Here is a 17,630-nt window from a genome sequence, read left to right as displayed (position 1 = left end):
TGTCCCTTTGGCATCAGATATGATGTATATCAGTGTCACCCCCAAATTGCAGGAAAGCTGCTCTGATAGCCTTAAGCCGTGGGCTGAATGTAAATGTGCATTTGACACCTATCTAAATCGCTGTCATAATTCATTTCTAGAGCTCTTAAATCTCCCCCTGTCACCCGGCACCTCTGCTGTTTTTCTGTCCAGAAACAGAGCACATTAGCCTTTATTGATGCCTGTGTCCTTTGATACATAATTCATCATTCAACACAACAGTCTCTTTTGAATTATTATGCATTTTTTCCGAGGTTGCTCAAACATATGGGGTTATACAGACACACGAGGGTTGCAGATGTTGCCGGTGTGGAGTTAAGTCTCATGGCATATGACAGGAACAGGATTGGTCCCTTTTTTATTCCATGTTGTTACACCAGAGTTATGTAGAGCGCCTCTGACACGTTGCTTTCAAGTTGGCCAACATCATGTCGCTCTGTTTTACCTGTAAGCCTCACACCTTCTGTTGGTTCACATCAACTTCTCACTCAGGTATTGTTCAGCTTGAGGCACAACCACATTGGAGGCAAAATGTGCAAATATTATTGCAGTGTCACATGGTTCAGCTGAGTTATCTGACACCATCTGCCAATCAACTGCATTTCTTTCTAACATATTTATGTTACGGATGAAAAAACAACCTTATGTACTCAATGAACCATTCATTGGGGTGTGCCAGTACATAAACCACTTAAATCAATTAATTTATTATCTTTCAACAAGTTTTGTATATTTTATTCCACTGCAGCGCAGCCACTTGTGACTATTATCCTGAGTGATCTTTGCAGTACAGGAAAGTTAATGACAAACCCTGACTTTCACAAAAATATTTTTTTTTTTAAAACATACCAGACAAGTGCTGGTCTTTCTTCTCAAGAAAAGAAGAGTAGGTCAAGTGCACAATCTAAACTTCTTACATCTGCAGAAGCCAAACTCGTTGGCACTGAAGCACCAGGTCACAGCTGCTCTGCTCCCCCTACCGCTGTCGACTGAATGAATAAAGCCTTACAATTTAAAAGTAAATATCTTCCAAGAAATAACATAGACAGTCTGAACTGGAAAGGCGCCCAGTAGAGCCCATACCTCCGCCAAGGCCCATCAGTGCTCTTAAATTCAATCAAGCCAAACCCATTTGTATGTGTGCCTGATTTCTTTTCATCAGGATCTTTATTTCTTGAGGTCACAAATTGCCCAATGCCCAATCACACAATTTTAAAGAAACCCACAAAATATCCAGAATTAAGTTGGTAGGTTGTTTCTTGAACGACACTCCGTCCATCCACCAACTGTCAATAAAATTGGTTCTGTAGTTTTTGCATAATCTTGTGTAACGTCCATAGCTGAGATAAATATAATACAACATGTCTCAAACTTACTTATTCAGCTCTTTGACTCTAAATGATTCATCAAATCAAAAACATTCAATGCCTCCCAATACTGTTAAGTTTATATTGATATCCCACTAATACATCTACTGCCACTGTCTGTATAGCATTATTTTTCTTTTACTGTGTATAGATATCTTTCTTTATTCTAACTAATACCTGCTGAATCAAGTGATTTACAGAATAGGATCAAAACACAAAAGGGAAACCAGTATCATATCACTAGCTTCTGAATTGTGATTAAGAGTTAAATTGCTCGAAAGCCAACAATTGACATACCCAGCATATCCCGCCAGGCCTTTTTTAAGAGCAGGTTATTTGGTTCAGATGTATTTGCTGCAGGTCTAGTTAAAGAGCTGCCCGGCCCTCTGGCCCCAACTGTCTTCCTCCTTCGCTTTTTAAGTGGCCGTGGACTGTTCCAGTGCATACACCACGGTGAAATAGACTTTTGCTCTTTTCTTCATTGTCACAAAAGGCCGGGCACTTCGCTGGAGTTCCCATTCCCCTTTTACATAGTGATAAGACAGCCATTATCCTTTGAACCTTTCTTTTCACCGAAGCCAGGAGAAAAGGAAGAGTGAAAGAGGAGGAGGAGGAGGACAGAGAAAGATTTCTTCCCTGAGGTGAGCCTGGCCTCACCTCTGTGTGGTGGGCTTTTTTGTGAGCGGTGAAGAGGTCCTTAACCTTCTATCAGATGGAGGCACACAGTTGTGTTCTGCTTGAATAACTACATTGAAAAGCCCTGAAGCACGGGAGATGGTTCTATAGACTCCGCAAGAGGCAAAGAGTGAGAGAGACAGACTGGGCGAGAGAGAGGATGAGGGAGAGAGAGAGAGAGAGAGAGACAGACAGAATGGGCCAGAGAGGGAGAGAGAACGAGGGGCGATACTGTATTGTATGACCTGCTGAAGTGTGACCCTCACATGATGTGCACCTCTGTTAAAGTGCCCATCAGTGCTTCACTGTGAATTTGTGTTCTTTGTTGTATGGGTCTCATCGACAGGGTTGGACGTCCGCTCTTAATGTCAAAACAATAGTTCACACATTTACATTGTGTCATACACGTCAATTAATACACCTCTCTTCATTTTACAAAGAGGTAATATTATTTTTAGCAATCACAACCAGAATGGCTCTCAGTAGAGCGGATACCTACACAAAGGCCCATCAGCTCCCTTAATTTTAAATGAACCAAACCAGAGTGGACACACACATAGATTCCAGTCCACTAAATATGTGATCTTTTTTTTTCCATCACGATCCATACATTATTCCCTGGAAAATCAATCCTGTTGTTGCAATTTTATCCCCACCTCCAAATTGTCAAATTTCTACTTGACAAGCAAGCAACCGTCGGGGGTTTCAAGCGGTTGCAACCACGTAGGGGAGAACAGGTCAAATTAAAACCAAATTAAAAATGCAAAGTACTGGGTACCCGTAAAAAATATAGAATTTTGGTTCTGCTTATCGGTTTCTAAACTGCAAGATCACCTTATGTATCTGCCAGGACTCGTCTACAAGAATACGTCACACACTGCGCAACAGCCTGTCCATTTGTTCAGCAAGACCTAGCATGCATGGATAACGTGGCTAAGATTAGCCCGCGAAAAACAGTCAAACGTCAGGTTGTACATCGAAGCTCACCAAATACTAAAGGCAGCACGGCTTCGATCTGAAATACTGTACAGCATTTAATGTCCTGCTGTCCCTGAGCCAGATTGTGTCATCTCCAGCTAGCGGTAGTAGCACCTCGCTAGCACCTCCAGTAGAGCTAGGGGCAACACAACGTTCTCGCTGGCATTCAAGGGAAGGCTGACTAACATGACTTGTACGAATTGTGTCAGTAGGTTTCCTATAAAAAATGACGTACCACAAGCAACTCAAAACATTATTATCCACAAATGGTTCAACTGCTACTGATGCTTCCACTGTGTTGTTATGGAATATGTGAGAGATTAATATTCATCAGAGCTCTTAAAGTTGGCCATTATTGATGAAACATTAGTTTACAGTGATAGTTAGAACATTTTCTTCTACTAATTATCCATAAATATGACTGTGTTATTGGGTTAATTGAAACACCAGTATTTTTAAGGCAAAAAGTTTAAACATTGCATCTATCTCAATTAATAATAATATACACAGTTGGGTTAAAGACATTGAGCATGTCTGATAAGGTTCAGAGATGATTTGTGTGTGTTTTCGTTTGTAATGTTGCCTGTTTACCACAAGGCGTTACCATTGTTGTTACCACCCATGTAACATGAAGCAAATCTGTGGATCGGTCCAGTCCAATACATTTTGTTTTGTTATTTAAACATTTGAACTCTTTTTTTTTTTTTACATTTTGGAATCGAAATGGGTTATCGGTAAAAACTGGAATCGATAAGCAGAATTGGAGTAGGAATTGTTCAAATTTAAACGATACCCAACCCTATTCGCAATGTGGAAATGCTCTCTCACGATTATGGTTTTGCACTCACATATACTTTCCTGTTCACTAGCATCATATGCGTGGTCATGTCAACCAACTGACCAATAAACAAAAGACACAAGCACAGTGGTTGATACAAAACCTCCTTGGCAGAGGTTTCAATGAAGTGATTTTGGTTTAGCTACCTAAGAAAACAAACTCATTACGTATTAGTACATAAATCATTAACAGTGTTATGTTCTGGCAGGTAATTGAGAGTATTATTTTGTATTTAAATGAGCTTTAACTCAACACCACATCTCATATTAAACTATAAACAAAATGGTTACTTACATCATAACTGTTGCCATCACAGTTTGTGTTAGAAGGTTGCGCCACCACTTTGTCAAGTCTTGAAGAAAACAAGAACAAATCTCTGCCGCTGATTCGATCTACACTTCGTGCTGATTTGTGCACGGCAGACTGTTGTATCAATATTATTGATATTAGATGACAGAAGTCAAATGCAATACGTTTCTGCCTCCCGTGCAAATGACCACGAGCTGTTGACCATTCTTGTCTAACTAAATGTTTACCATAGTGGTAAACACACGTCCCATCTTTGCTCTCCAGTGAAGCTTTTTTCAGCTGTCAAATGTGGAGACGTTATAAATTGTTCCTTGTGTTCTCAGCCAGTGAAAAAAAAAAAAAGATTTGAAAGAAAGTTTTCTCTATTTCATTTAATTCCAGGACAGTATAATTATCCGGCTAGGTACTGAATGTGACAGTGGAGGAACCTTCCATCCAGAAGTGTCTCCGTGTTCTTCATCCTCCTGCAATGAAATCACATCCCCCTGCACGGCAAATTCCAGTTATTCTACTTCTTGCCACTTTAATGCGATTTTCATTAGATTCCGGGGCATGAGATAGGGGTTAGGTTACGGGACAATATAAATGTATTTTTATAAAACTGTTGCTGCAGGTGGTATTGCTTGGCAGCTGTTTATTTGTTCACCACTTTTATATGTTTTTTCCACCGTGCAGGCATCAGATTGCAGTCTGTGACAGAGCAAACTTGTCTGCTGCATCAAAATGTAGGAATTTAGGAAAATTTACAACTATATTAGTAAATTGCAAGGTGATGAATGTATTCTTGCACTTGACAGTTAATTTCTGTCTTGTCTTCAAAAGATTGCTTTTAAACCTCACATAGACCTCCTGCTTTACTCTGAGAAGACGTGAGTGAGGGAAGCTTTAGTTTAATTGTTTATTCAAGACAATCGATGGAGCAAACCCGACTAGTTAAACACAACATATTTTTCACTGCTCATTCACATGTGACGCTCTCTACTCACTTTTACACACATTCGGAGCAAACTCTTTGTAATAAGGTGGTATTATTAACATCCTTCCACCTGTAGGCCCTGATTCCCCACCCACTTCAGGAGCTTAGGTCTGTGTACTGAGTGACAATACTCTCTGTGAGCACAAGTGAGAGTTTCCCACACATTCAAACCGTTGGTTTTCTTACCCTTCAAGTCAAGTCACCCTCTCATTTTAAACTTGCAACATTAAAACGCTAACCTTTAGGTTGATGAATGCTCTAACTCAACAAATGTCTGCATCCATAGTTATTTGAGAAACAAGCTGAGCCCCCCCGGCAGACGAACAGTTTCTTCCCTATAGAGCATCGGAGAAACAAGGATATGTTTAAAGCTAAGCTGCTTCACCTGATTCAGTGTTTTCCCTGGTTTTGATCACCTAAACCTATATTTTCTCGCTGGAGGGGGACTCTGGCAGATTATTTGACTTCTAATAACCTCCTGAACCACAAACACTGTAGGAATCCATCCATCCATCCATTATATATACAGCTCAACCTTTGAGGGTCTCACGGGAAGCTGTAGCCAATCTTTGATGATAGTGGGTGAGAGGCAGGGTGCAACCGGGACAGGTTGACAGTATATTGAAGGGAAATCCCAGTCAAATCCATATACCGTGTATGCAAGTTACCTCAACTCCAGGTGACTGTTGCTGGCTTTATTTGGCAAGTATTTTTGGGGAAGTGCAAAGAAAGTGTGCTGCATGTGGCCTGCAAGCCATGCAATGAGTAACTGGGCCCTACAAGCTGTGCCAACGTCTTGTGTGCCAAATGTGTGGCAGGAGGGTGGCAGGAACAGTGTGCCAGTACTAGTCTGCCTGGCTGCCAGGCACTTCTCTTTATCCAATCAGACAGTTCAGCTTGAGTGAGACCCCTATTCTTGTCTCTTCCTATCGCCTCCTGAAGCTTTGTCACCCTCCCTATGAAAAAACACAGGCGCATGCTTGTGTGCACATCTTTTCCCCCCGCACGGCATCGAGCCTCCTAGGCACGCCGTTACACTTACCTAGAGACCATAACCAGGGAGAAAATGGTGCAGAGTGTTCCCTCTTTGTTTCTGTCAGCTGCTGCTGCTATCCCTCTGTCCCCTTTTTCTTATTATTCTCCCAAGACAAAATCACAGTTTAAATGAGCATTTTTTCAAAGTTATAGGGAGCAGAGTGAGTGTGGGAGATCTGTTTTTCAGGGATAGGTGAAGAAGAAATGCTGTCTGTCTGTGTGTGGCATTATCGGACATGATGAGGGATGATATTATGGGAGAAGCTGCTGCCGATGCGCAAGATGAGGAAGGATCCCTTTTTTCTCACGCTCGCTTAGGGGATTGTTTCGATCTGTCACTTTCCCCAGGACCGGACATCAGTGTTCATCACAATAAACAGACTGTCCACACAATTCTCCTTTCCCCCCCCCCTTTGCTTGTCATTGATATTAATTTCCTGCCCTTCTTTGTCACATTTCACTCACATTTAATCCATGCAATGAGATTGCTTAAAGCCCTGTATCATTCAAATTACAGACTACAGAGAATGATAACCTGACCATAATCCTGTGGCTGGAGAATGATTACGTATTGGTGTAAGAACAAACTTGTGTACTTGTAAATCAGCGGGAATCTATATTCTAAGAATAATTACAGTGTGATAAGATGTGATTGAATGGGGAGAAAAGGACATGAAGGACCTGAGCTAATGTCACATCTCCTCTTGTGTCTTCCAGGTTGACGACGCCATGCTTATGTTCGATAAGACTACTAACAGACATAGAGGTAAGTAACACGGCTTGTGTTCTCCTGTCTCTCCATTTTTGTCTTTTTCTGAAAAGTGAGAAAATAGTCATTCTGCGTCCTTTCCCCATGAGATAACACAGAACAGTTCCATTTCACATGATATTAGGTGTGCCATCTGTTCAACAATAGGAGCGTGTCAAAGTAATCAATAAGCTGGTATGGTGTTTAGAATGTTTGAGCGTGAGACGGTGTGTGTGCGCGTGTGCGTGTGTGTGTCTGAGATGATGCTGGTGTGAGTGTTTCAGAGAGGTGCTTAAAGGGTGTAAAGATTGTGTGATGGTGGGTGCTGTGCAGTCAGATAACAGCATCAGATAAGGCCCAGGAGAAGCAGGGACTTTATCTCTCTCTCTCATCGACTCCTTATCTTAGATGAGGGGACGTTTCTCTCTCAAGCAGAGGACTTTCCAAAGACAGGTCCCCTCGCTGCACCACAATGCGGCGTTGCGTATTTGGGGCCACGGCGGCGGCGTGCTTGCAGGCCAGACTTAACCGGCCAGACTTAACCGGCCAGACTTAACCGCCAGTAAGCACATATAGGCCCTGTCACTTATCCTGAGCCTCGGTGCCGTGGCTGTTACCGGCTATGAATCCTCACATAGGTGCGTTGAAGGAACTTTCAGGAGACAGGCTGTCCCCGGCTGTGTACGTGTCCATGCATCACTATGTGCGAGAGCAGTCGACAGGCACTGACAGGTGTTTCCACGAGAAAAAAGGAGCAGACACTTCTCCGTTTGTCACATTAGTCGGCTCACTTGTAGGCAGAGCTGGCATCGCAGCGTCTCACTGTACCGGGCTCAGCGCTGTTTTGCCACATGAATGTAAACATTTTTTCGGCACCAAGTGACTCATCCGCTCCGTGTGTATAAATGTTTAAGTGCAGTTGGCGTGCAGTGGAAGCTGTAGTGTCTGTTGTCTGTGCAAACTCTCTCTTCCTACTGTATCTGTGTCTCTGCGCGTGCTCTGCATGTGTGAACACGGCGCAGACAAACTCTTTGAGTCTGGTAAACAGTTTCTAAGTGTGGAACATGTGAACTATACTGGAAGTGATCTATGGCTTTGAGGGGATTTTGATCTGTAGTGACAGAACCCAGTGTGAGTGTGTGTGCTTTGAGACGGAGGCTCTTTCTCTTTTTTCCCCATCCGTCTCTCCCTCTCTCTCTTTCCCTCTTATTTTTGGCCTGTCTCTCTCCTCTGTCTGCTGCACTGCCAGCCCTCTGTGGAAGGGGATGGGCGCCGCGCTCGGGGAGTGTGTTAGGCGTTTGCCTCTGGGCAGCAAAATGCCCTTCAAATGAAGACAATGATGGAGAAACAGCCTCCGCGGCAATTTTTCTGATGACAGCGGACGTATTTATATTGAGTGTGACACCGAGGCAGGTGGCAGGTGCAGCTCCTCCTGCACCTTCGACTTCTCTTAACTAGCATTTCAGAATTTGGTCCAACTGTAATTTGAGACGGTAGATACGCATGTGATGCTCTAATCTTAGAAATGCAACAGGTCTCCCAGATGAATTGCATCAAATATTACAGTCCCATAAGAAGATTTGAATAATTCATCGGAGCCATTGGTGCGATTGTGTAATATTAATGGCTCAGCTGCCCCGTGACCACAAATGAAAGGACACTGAATAGATGATAAGAGAAACCAGTGCCTGGGCCTCGCTTTACCACTCCCCCACCGATCTGGTGATGGGCATCTGGCAGCCCACAGTCCAAATCAATTTTCCACCTGTGTTCATTTTTATCTTACAGATTGATTCATGAAAAAATAATACCCATTTTCTCCCTGCTGCCCCGCAATAGAAATAACACATCCTTTATTTAACAATTCAAATGTCACACATGGCAAATTCTTCGAAAACCACGCTGCCTTTTTTCTTCTTCCATAATTATAAGTCCCCAAAATAACAGTTCACTTTGTGACTCTAATGCTTTGCAAAGTAGCGCAGGGAGGCTAACTTGTCTTACTGTGTGTCTTGCAGGTTTTAAAAGCGACGCAGAAACACTGTAATAAAAGTGTGACGTCGAGCTTACGCATGTATGTGCACTGCAACTTCCTTTTAAATCTGCTCTGCCTCTAAACCTTAAAAGAACAACATCTGCATGACATTTATTGTGCTTTTGCCGAGACAAAAATAAGGAAATAGGAAGCAAATATCCCTGCAATCAGTAAACACATTTATATTTATTTCTCGAGCATTTGTGAGGTTATAAAAATAATTATTGTGCTGTAATCTAATTAAACACAATGTGGAGACTGCACACTCACAGTATATTAGGGCGATGTGCGTAACTGGCTGTTAGATCACAGCAGTTAAAGGTGATCTCGTACTCGGCCTGCTGTGACTCACACGATGACCTCACAATCACCTCACTTTAATGTTAATGTCTCTGCGCCTTTTTTATTTTCCCTATCGAGCTTTTTTATTTTAAATAGAAGCCGGATTGTATAAGGATCTAATGCTCTGTATTTTCTGGTTGTTTGTCGTGTATGAGATTCATGATCAGCGCTTGATTGTGAGTGTGTTTTCTTTGGGGCTGTGGTGAATTGGATAGAGGACAAACGTCACACTCGACTAGTAGCAGCATTGTCCTTCAGACGGTCCCCGTGAGGCTGGAGAAACGACAGCCAGAGGAGACACTCTCTACCCTTCTCGTTTTCTCTCTGCGATTTTTTTCCTTTTTTTCTTGACTCTATCTCTGCCAGTCACTCAGTCTTATTCTTTCCTCCTTTTCTTTTTACACAGTTGCACTATTTCTGTCCCACATTATTCTCCTGCACCCTGCCCGTCATCGTCATCACTCCGTTTCCTCCCGTCTTTCCCTCTGTCTCTCCTGCTAGAGGACACTCGCTGTAAGCAAAGCTCCTCACAAAGGCGCACGCTGCACACCATCTCCTTGGCATTTAAAGGAATAGAATACGGCCAATTGTGTTGGAAATTGAACTCTCTAAAGCCTCCCTTCCCTCTGCAGCGGTTCATTGTGGGTGAGTTCAGTGTCTTTGGTGAGCAGCTTGGGCTGTCCAGAGGTTGATGCCAGAGGGCGCCCATTGTTCCACGTTCTACTGCAGTGTCCCCATCACTCCGCCTCCTTTCAAAATTCTATTCTTCACCTGATACTCATTTTGTGACAGAGGGGAGAACGGGAATCTGTACATTCGGAATATCTCACAGAGTGATTTGTGATTATTCGTGTTATTTCTGGATGGTTTATTCAGCGGTGTGGGAGGTCCAGATTGCAGTATGTGCATGTGTGCGCTCCAAACACACAGGCTTTGCCCTGGGACGGGGCCGCGAGCACAGACGCCACGTACCAGCGTCATTCCCACCAGCCTCCACATGACTTCACGTGTCCCCGTCAGATGACAGGACGAGCTGCACGGGTGGGAAATAAAAGCGTTGGAAATAGCCCAGAGTCAAAATCATTCTGTCATCCACCGCCTACCCCCGTCCTGCAAGCTGACATATGATCCATGATCTAAAATGTGATTTTTACTGTCAAACACAATTGGTGGTGCCAAGGCGCTTGTTGCTGAGGTAATAAAAATGGCATCTCTTAGAGGACTGTGTGATGAAAGAGTGGCACAGTGGCGAGTATCGTTTTCCGCCCAAGAATCAGTGTTTAATTTAATAAGTAAAAAGTACAGTGGATGATTGACAAATTATTTGTCTTGCTAGCGATACTCATCCTTTAATAAGTGCCACACAATAATTAGCCCTCCCTCATCACCGCTCTCTTCATGAACAAGTCTCTCTGTGGCATCATGCCATGCACTTAATCCATGCAGGAGCCTTTCTATAAGACAGATTTATTATAAAGAATAGACCTTCTCTTCATCTGATTTGATTGTAACACAAGCAGCTTCTCAGCATCATCCCTAATCCACATGAATCAAAAAAGATAAGTGCATGCTATGCAAATTAACACATTGCAATCCCAATGCTAAATTACTCTCTTACAATCATAAGTAGCTCTTTAATTGGGTCAAAACTGCACAGCACAGTGATTGTTTGATTCATCCTCTGCGAAAGTCTCTGCTCCTAAAAACCCGTGTCAGCCCTGCCGTTTTCAACGAGGTCTTACTCTTCTACAAGTTTTCAGTTAATTACGGTGATTTAAAAAGAAATAGAAGGTGGCATCCATATCTATTTTGGGCCATAGACAGGTTTCTCTCTCTCACCTTTTTTAATGACACCATTAAGGAACATGATGCAATCCTGGTGTAACTTTCTTTCATATTATTTAACATTAGTTTGTAACCAGACAGCATCCATTAGGGTAGCATCATAATGACTGTGTGACTGATTGTAAGCCCAACTCCTTCTTTATTTGAATGATGCAAGTAATAGTAATGCGCAACAGTGTTGGGGACCGGGATAAAGAGATGGAGGCTGAATTGTTGAAGTCACCAGGCGGCTGTGTGTGAGAGAGCCACTGCGCGAGGCACACACTAGGAGCTGTGTTCCTGGAGAAGAAGGGGGGGAATCGTGGTTTTGTGCAAGGACGGGGCCAAGGCTGTGTGAATTTGTGTATGGGCCTTTTTTTTCCTGCGGGCTTAAAAGGCTGGTTTTCTTCTTGGCAGACGAACAGAAGGCTGCATTGTGTGTGTCTGTAATCTCTTTACCTGGATTGGCAGCAAAGCCAGCAAGTGCAGCTCCCAGTGTAGAATTGGCACTGAGGAGTCAATGTCACACTGAGCGAGCTGCTTTCCAAACAACCAAAAAAACGGGTTGTGTCTCTGTGAGACAGTGTGTGTGTGTGCGGATGCTCCCTTTTTTTTTTGTATTTTTTTTTTTTTTTTGTCAGTGTATGCCCAAGTGTACAAATATACCACACTTTCAAAAAGACTTACAAAATCACATTGCATAGTTGTTGTGGTGTTTTGTGTGTGTGTGTGTGTCTGTGTGTGTGTGTGTGTGTGTTTGTCACAATTTGAAAACTATGCTTTAGAGAGTAAAAGTCTTTACCCCAGGATGCACAAGCTCCTACTGTAACAAAGGCTTGAGTGGTATTAGGTGTCATTATACACCAACTATTTGACACAAATTTGCCTCTCCCGCCTCACTGGGCGAGAAGAAAAAAATAATTGGCCTCATTATCTTTCATCTCTTTGGCATATTACATTCATTATTTTATACAAAGACCGCCAGTATGAGTCCTGTAACCTGGGAAGCAGAGCTGCACCTCCACAGGTTTAACTGTTGCTCCCTGAAAAGCTGCGGCGTTTGACGTCACCACAATGCCTCATCAGCCACCGGTGCTCGGGATTGAACATGGCCGGCTGAGCAGAGGATGTCTGTCTGCAAAGTGATTGCTGGCTCATTGACTGAGAAGGAGAGGAGGGGAAACGGGAACAGTCGGAGAAGAAATGGGAAGGGAAAACGAGGAGAATGGAATAGAAGGTGGACCGAGCACAAGAAAAAGCAGGGAAACTAGAATGAAGGCACGGTGAGGGAGGGAGAGGGAAAGAAATAAAGAGAAAAGGAGAGTGGCCCAGTAGGAAGCTTCCCCCTGCTGGCTTCTCAGGCTGGAAGCTGCTGCCGATGGCTTCAAAAGAGCGCCAGGCAGTCTAGGCCTCCGCTTTTAGCAATTAGAGATCACTCCAGCGGATGCCTCCTGGCCAGCCTGCAAATCCCTCAAAAATACCCTCTGATTACTACTGTAGGACACAGGCTGTTTACCAAATGGATCTAGCACTGCTGAGAGTGAGGTTTGATAATGCCGTCTTTTGTTCAGGCTAGAGGGAGAGCAGGGTCATTGGAGTTTTAGAGATGGCTTGTCTTCAGACACGAATTTCCACCAGGGGAAGGAAAGATAACCGATCCTTTAAATTCTCGTCCAAATAGATGTTCGAGCAAATGACCGGTGCCGATTTTACACGAGAATAAAACCGGTGCTTGAAAACATTGTCTTGGCACAGGCGGGTTTTTCCAGAGGACCAGATCTTCTTCTGTGGTTAATATGTCAATGTCAATGCCAATCCCTCCTCAACCAACCCAGAGTCCCTGTATGTTCCATCGTCACATTTTCAGATCGCAGCTCCTCTGTCACTACCGCACAGCAGCGCCGACGCAGAATAAGACAATCAACGGCGGTGCCCGGCGTAACTGCTTGACACGGCGTCCGCGCCTAGTGGAATCAGATATTCCTGCACGTTTTCCTTGCATTGCTTCAGCCTTTCCGAGCTGACGGATCCCTCGTTGTATCCTCTCACCTTGACAGACCGGATCTCGGCGATTAGTGTGAATGTCATTTAAATGGCAGAGCTAATCATACACTCTGGGTCTGCCTCCACCCGAGGGCCCCTCACCTTGGCCTAATGACAGCGACAAAGGAAATGATGTGTTTAGCCACTCTGCTCGAGCTCATCAGCTCCTCGGTGAGCCGACCTGTGCCTCTGTGGTGGTGGGGGGGCTGGGGGGCGGCATAGCAAGAAAGCAGAGAGCCTGGCCTTTTTGCCCTGCTTCCTCCTCTTCAGGGTGTTTGCTGTGGTCCACATCTTGACATTAGCGACCCAACAGACTCGTCTCAAAATCAATACCGGCATTACAGCAGTGGCTGTGCACAGTCCTGCTAGTATTCTGCAATAGGCCAGATGAGACACATTTGACAGGTGGATGATTAAACGGTGCTGAAGCCTCGTCTCCCTGTCACCTGTCTGTGTTCTCCTGCCCGTTTGGCGACGTCTGCCCCTCCACCAATGTCGCCGTACAGTCAGTGTGTGTTTTTTCCGGGTCGGCGTATGCCTCGTGGACCGGATGAGTTTGGTTTTGAATTAGAGTCTGCTGTGCCGGCCCTGTATGTCCACTGCAAGGGGAAGGAGGATGAAGGCAGGAGATTGTGGAAGAAAGCCTGGGGTTTTAATCTCTTCCCCATGTTTATCTCACCACCAGGAGACAAACCGTGTGCCATTAAAAACATCAGCTGCTCCCGCTGCTCGGCTGCACGGCCGCACCAACGAAGACATTTGAAGGACAAAATTAAAGGGACAAAAAAATGTGGAGATTTGTGGAGGCACATTTGTCAAAAAAAGGGCAGGGTTCTAATTTTGTATGCATTGGAAACCCAAATTTAGTATTATTCTTTCTCAGATACACAGTGGAGGTGAACGTTTTCTTGTCCACACTGCACATGTGCATCACAAATCCTATGTCTTAAAAAGCAAACTTATTTGAACAGGTCTCAGCTGCCATGGGGAATCAGTCTCTTCAGGAAATGAAAATGCCAGCTTGGAATTGTCATCATATTGAGAGTTAGCCAACCTCCGACCTTGTAATACCCACATAGCTTCTCTATTTTTATGACCTGCCGGATGCTCATAGAGAGCGAAACCATCGGGGAGGCCCTACTGCTCACATCATCATCCTCTGAGCACCTAATAGTGGATTTACCAAGGTTAAACCTCCTGTAAGACCGCAGCCACTGTGACCCGGTATACTCATCCACACGGACACACTCACAGACACAAAATATAAAGACGCGCACACGCATTGTTTGTGCGGGACACACATGGATCCTTGTTTTGAAATTGCATTCTACACGGCCAAGCTCAGTTTAATCTTGATAGTAAATAGATATATTATATATAAATGCCAAAGTCAGGACATGGAGAGAAGAAAAAAAAGAAAAGGTGCAGCAGTGTGTCCATATAACTGCAATGTTCCATCTAATGTGCATGAGACTGTAACAGAGACAGACAGGGGAAGTGGTAGCTTTCCTCCGCATTGTCCCCTGTATTTACAGCCTGATTGGTGCCTACCCAGGCGTCTTACAGCTGAGCGCAGCACATGAGGGAATTAGCTCAGTGTCTGCTGTGCGGTGTTGGTAAAAATTCGTTGCTTCTTGTCTTTGCCACGTTTTTTTAAACACGCCGATCACACACGGGTGTGTTTGTGATAGTCATCGCACCCACGGATGCACTGCACAAACATCTGCACTCCCCACTGTCGTCCTCTTTTGAGTGGCACATCACTTTCTTGAAAGATCTAAGGTTTTATAGACTACTGGTTTTATGGATTGTAAAAGTTTTTTAAATGCGATTTTTATTGGATATTGCTCATCAGGTAAACAATAAAGAAGTAATTGTTCTTTAAAGTCTATGTAGGAAAAGAGTTAGCTCACAGTTTATGGATGTATTTACTTTAAGTTTGACTGTATTGCAAATTTTCAAGTCACAATTGCGGTTAGTCAAATGATAATGTTATCACTATTAAAACCTTATTGTTAAAACACTCACACAGTCTATCTTCTATATTGCATTTGAGTACATGCAGTCGACCCCATGATCAACATACATAAATACAAATGAATAAAAAGGCAGTGACAGTCATCTTAATGAGCTCAACAGCTGACTTACATACAGATGAGTATAGCAACCACTCACATGTAATTGTGTGCAATGGACGAATGATCTGTTGACGCACAAACAGCAACACAACAATGTGTTATGTTGAGTAGCACTGAAAGCTTCAATTTACATTGCTGACAATCTGTTATCGAGCTTGATAGAATTAAATGTATATTTTGTTTAAAAGTGTATCTCATCTTGCATTCATTACAAAGTTGTGGAGTTGTTAGAGTTTATTTTTAGAAGGTGTGAGCAGACTGCAGTTAGGCAGCAGTAACGTGGGCGCTAAAATCAACGTTATTTCATGTCGAAGATTTAGCAAGCTAGCAGTGAGGTACACAAGGAAGACTGTGAGGCGTATAAAACTCTGTATGACTAATAAATCCACAAGAAATAATTAATTTACATGACCTCCACGATTTTCGAAAACATCAGCGAATAAAAAGGTTGTGAAAACCACAAGAGGGCACTATTCCTATGGACTTAAAGACTTAAAAATTAAAGAAATTCGTCTGAATGTGGAACACATATCTCAAGAAACGTGCATCTCATCGACTTAGCACTTGACAGGTGTATTGTTAAAGGCCCAAGGAAGTGCAGTGTCTAACTTGAGGCACATTGGGATAAATGGGTGACTAGCGCTCTTTAATCGCTAATCAAAACAACAACATGTCCTTGACAACGGCATTGACTACAGATTTTCCGGAGTCAAGCTTTACTGGACTTTGAATAAGCAGATGAGCGGTTCTTTGTGCAGCACTGGTGCAGCTTCAGGTCTTTAGCAGCTTCGACTCAAATTTCAGCAAGTCACTTTTACAGCTCACTCAAAACAGGCAGGTTTAGAGTAGACACAAGTAATGAAAAGTTAACATGTTTATACTCTATGGACTAATTCTGTGTTTTAGCACATCTACATTTTTAAGTTTTAAACCTGGAACATTGAGTCAACTGTTTCTGATCCTGATAATAGTCCAGGCAAAGTAACGTTTTACGACCGACTAATTGTAAAATAATTTTTTTTCAGCATAGATCCTTTCTATGAGGTGTCCAGAACAACATACTAAAAGTCCTAAGAAATCCTAGTTGAGGAAATATGTTTAATTCTCATCAATGTGTGCCAATAAGGCCCGGCAACAATACACCCCAAAAAGACTATTTTTTTCCTTTACTCCTATCGAAGTAAAACTTTACACAATGAAAGTAACCATGAAACGTAACATTTTTTGTATTACAATTTTCTTTGAAAATGAATTTGAATATGCAAATGAGCTATACACTAATCGAATAGGCCCCAAATACACCCAAATAGGCTTAATTTTTTCCTTTACTCCTACCACAATAAAACTTTATATAGTAAAAGTATTTATGAAAAGTAACTTTTTTTGTATTACAAGTTTCTTCTGAAATGAATTTGACAAGCACATGAGCTCCACACTTATTGAATATGTCCTAATTTGCATAGGCAGAAACACCATTCATATGTATGACAAATACATACATAAATTCATTTTCAAAGAAACTTGTAATACAAAAAATTTTACGTTTCATGGCTACTTTCATTGTGTAAAGTTTCATTTTGATAGGAGTAAAGGAAAAAATAGCCCCTTTGGGGTGTATTGTTGCCTGGCCTTATTGGCACACTTTGATGAGAATTAAACATATTTCCTCAACTAGGATTTCGTAGGGCTTTTAGTATGTTGTTCACACCTCATAGAAATAATCTATGCTGAAAAAAATTCTTTTACAATTACTTCTATTTTTGGCTCCAAAATGGGTTACTTTGCCTGGACTATAAGGAGAAATCTCATTTAAGATTTGTCAGTACTCTGTGTAATAATGGAGAGTTTATACATTGGTATCGGAGATTCACTTACATTGATAATTTTCAAAACAAGAAACTGTTGGTTCACTGAAATAATAGGAAAAATCCCCTGCTCCTCTTTAGGAAAACACCGTAGTGGGACATTTTTGTTGAATGGTTTGTCTTTGAATTTGAATACGATCGTATCCTACTGAGGAATAGCTTCAAAAAAGTAACTGTAGTAGAAGCTATCAAGTCCCGAAAGAGGACGGCAGAAGACGGCACGATCAAGTCTCCGTGCAGCTGCTTTGAAGTGAGCGTTTCTTTCTCTGGTCCCCGTGTGGGTCTCAGTGCGCTGCTGGTCAGAATACAGCAGCCCACACGGCTGGAAATCACAATCAGCTGCTGAGCCACAGCAATCACTTCTCCCAGAAAGATTGCAAGCTGAATTAGATTACATCACCTCCAGTCCAGGCATCTA

The 17,630-nt window shown here is 42.8% G+C and overlaps 1 protein-coding gene across 8 annotated transcripts in view; it reads left to right on the top strand.

The window, feature by feature from the left end:
* The window catches only part of msi2b (musashi RNA-binding protein 2b), a 244,615-nt gene that overhangs the window by 130,827 nt on the left and 96,158 nt on the right, over positions 1–17,630 (top strand). For all 8 annotated transcript variants that reach the window (XM_061086625.1, XM_061086621.1, XM_061086624.1 and 5 more), the window contains exon 7: positions 6,935–6,983. In XM_061086625.1, the coding sequence (XP_060942608.1) occupies positions 6,935–6,983 (49 nt within the window). The remainder of the gene's footprint in view (positions 1–6,934; positions 6,984–17,630) is intronic.

Source organism: Limanda limanda, chromosome 14 (genome assembly GCF_963576545.1).
Source record: "Limanda limanda chromosome 14, fLimLim1.1, whole genome shotgun sequence".
Lineage (NCBI taxonomy): Eukaryota > Metazoa > Chordata > Actinopteri > Pleuronectiformes > Pleuronectidae > Limanda > Limanda limanda.
This window is presented reverse-complemented; position numbering and strand designations above follow the sequence as displayed.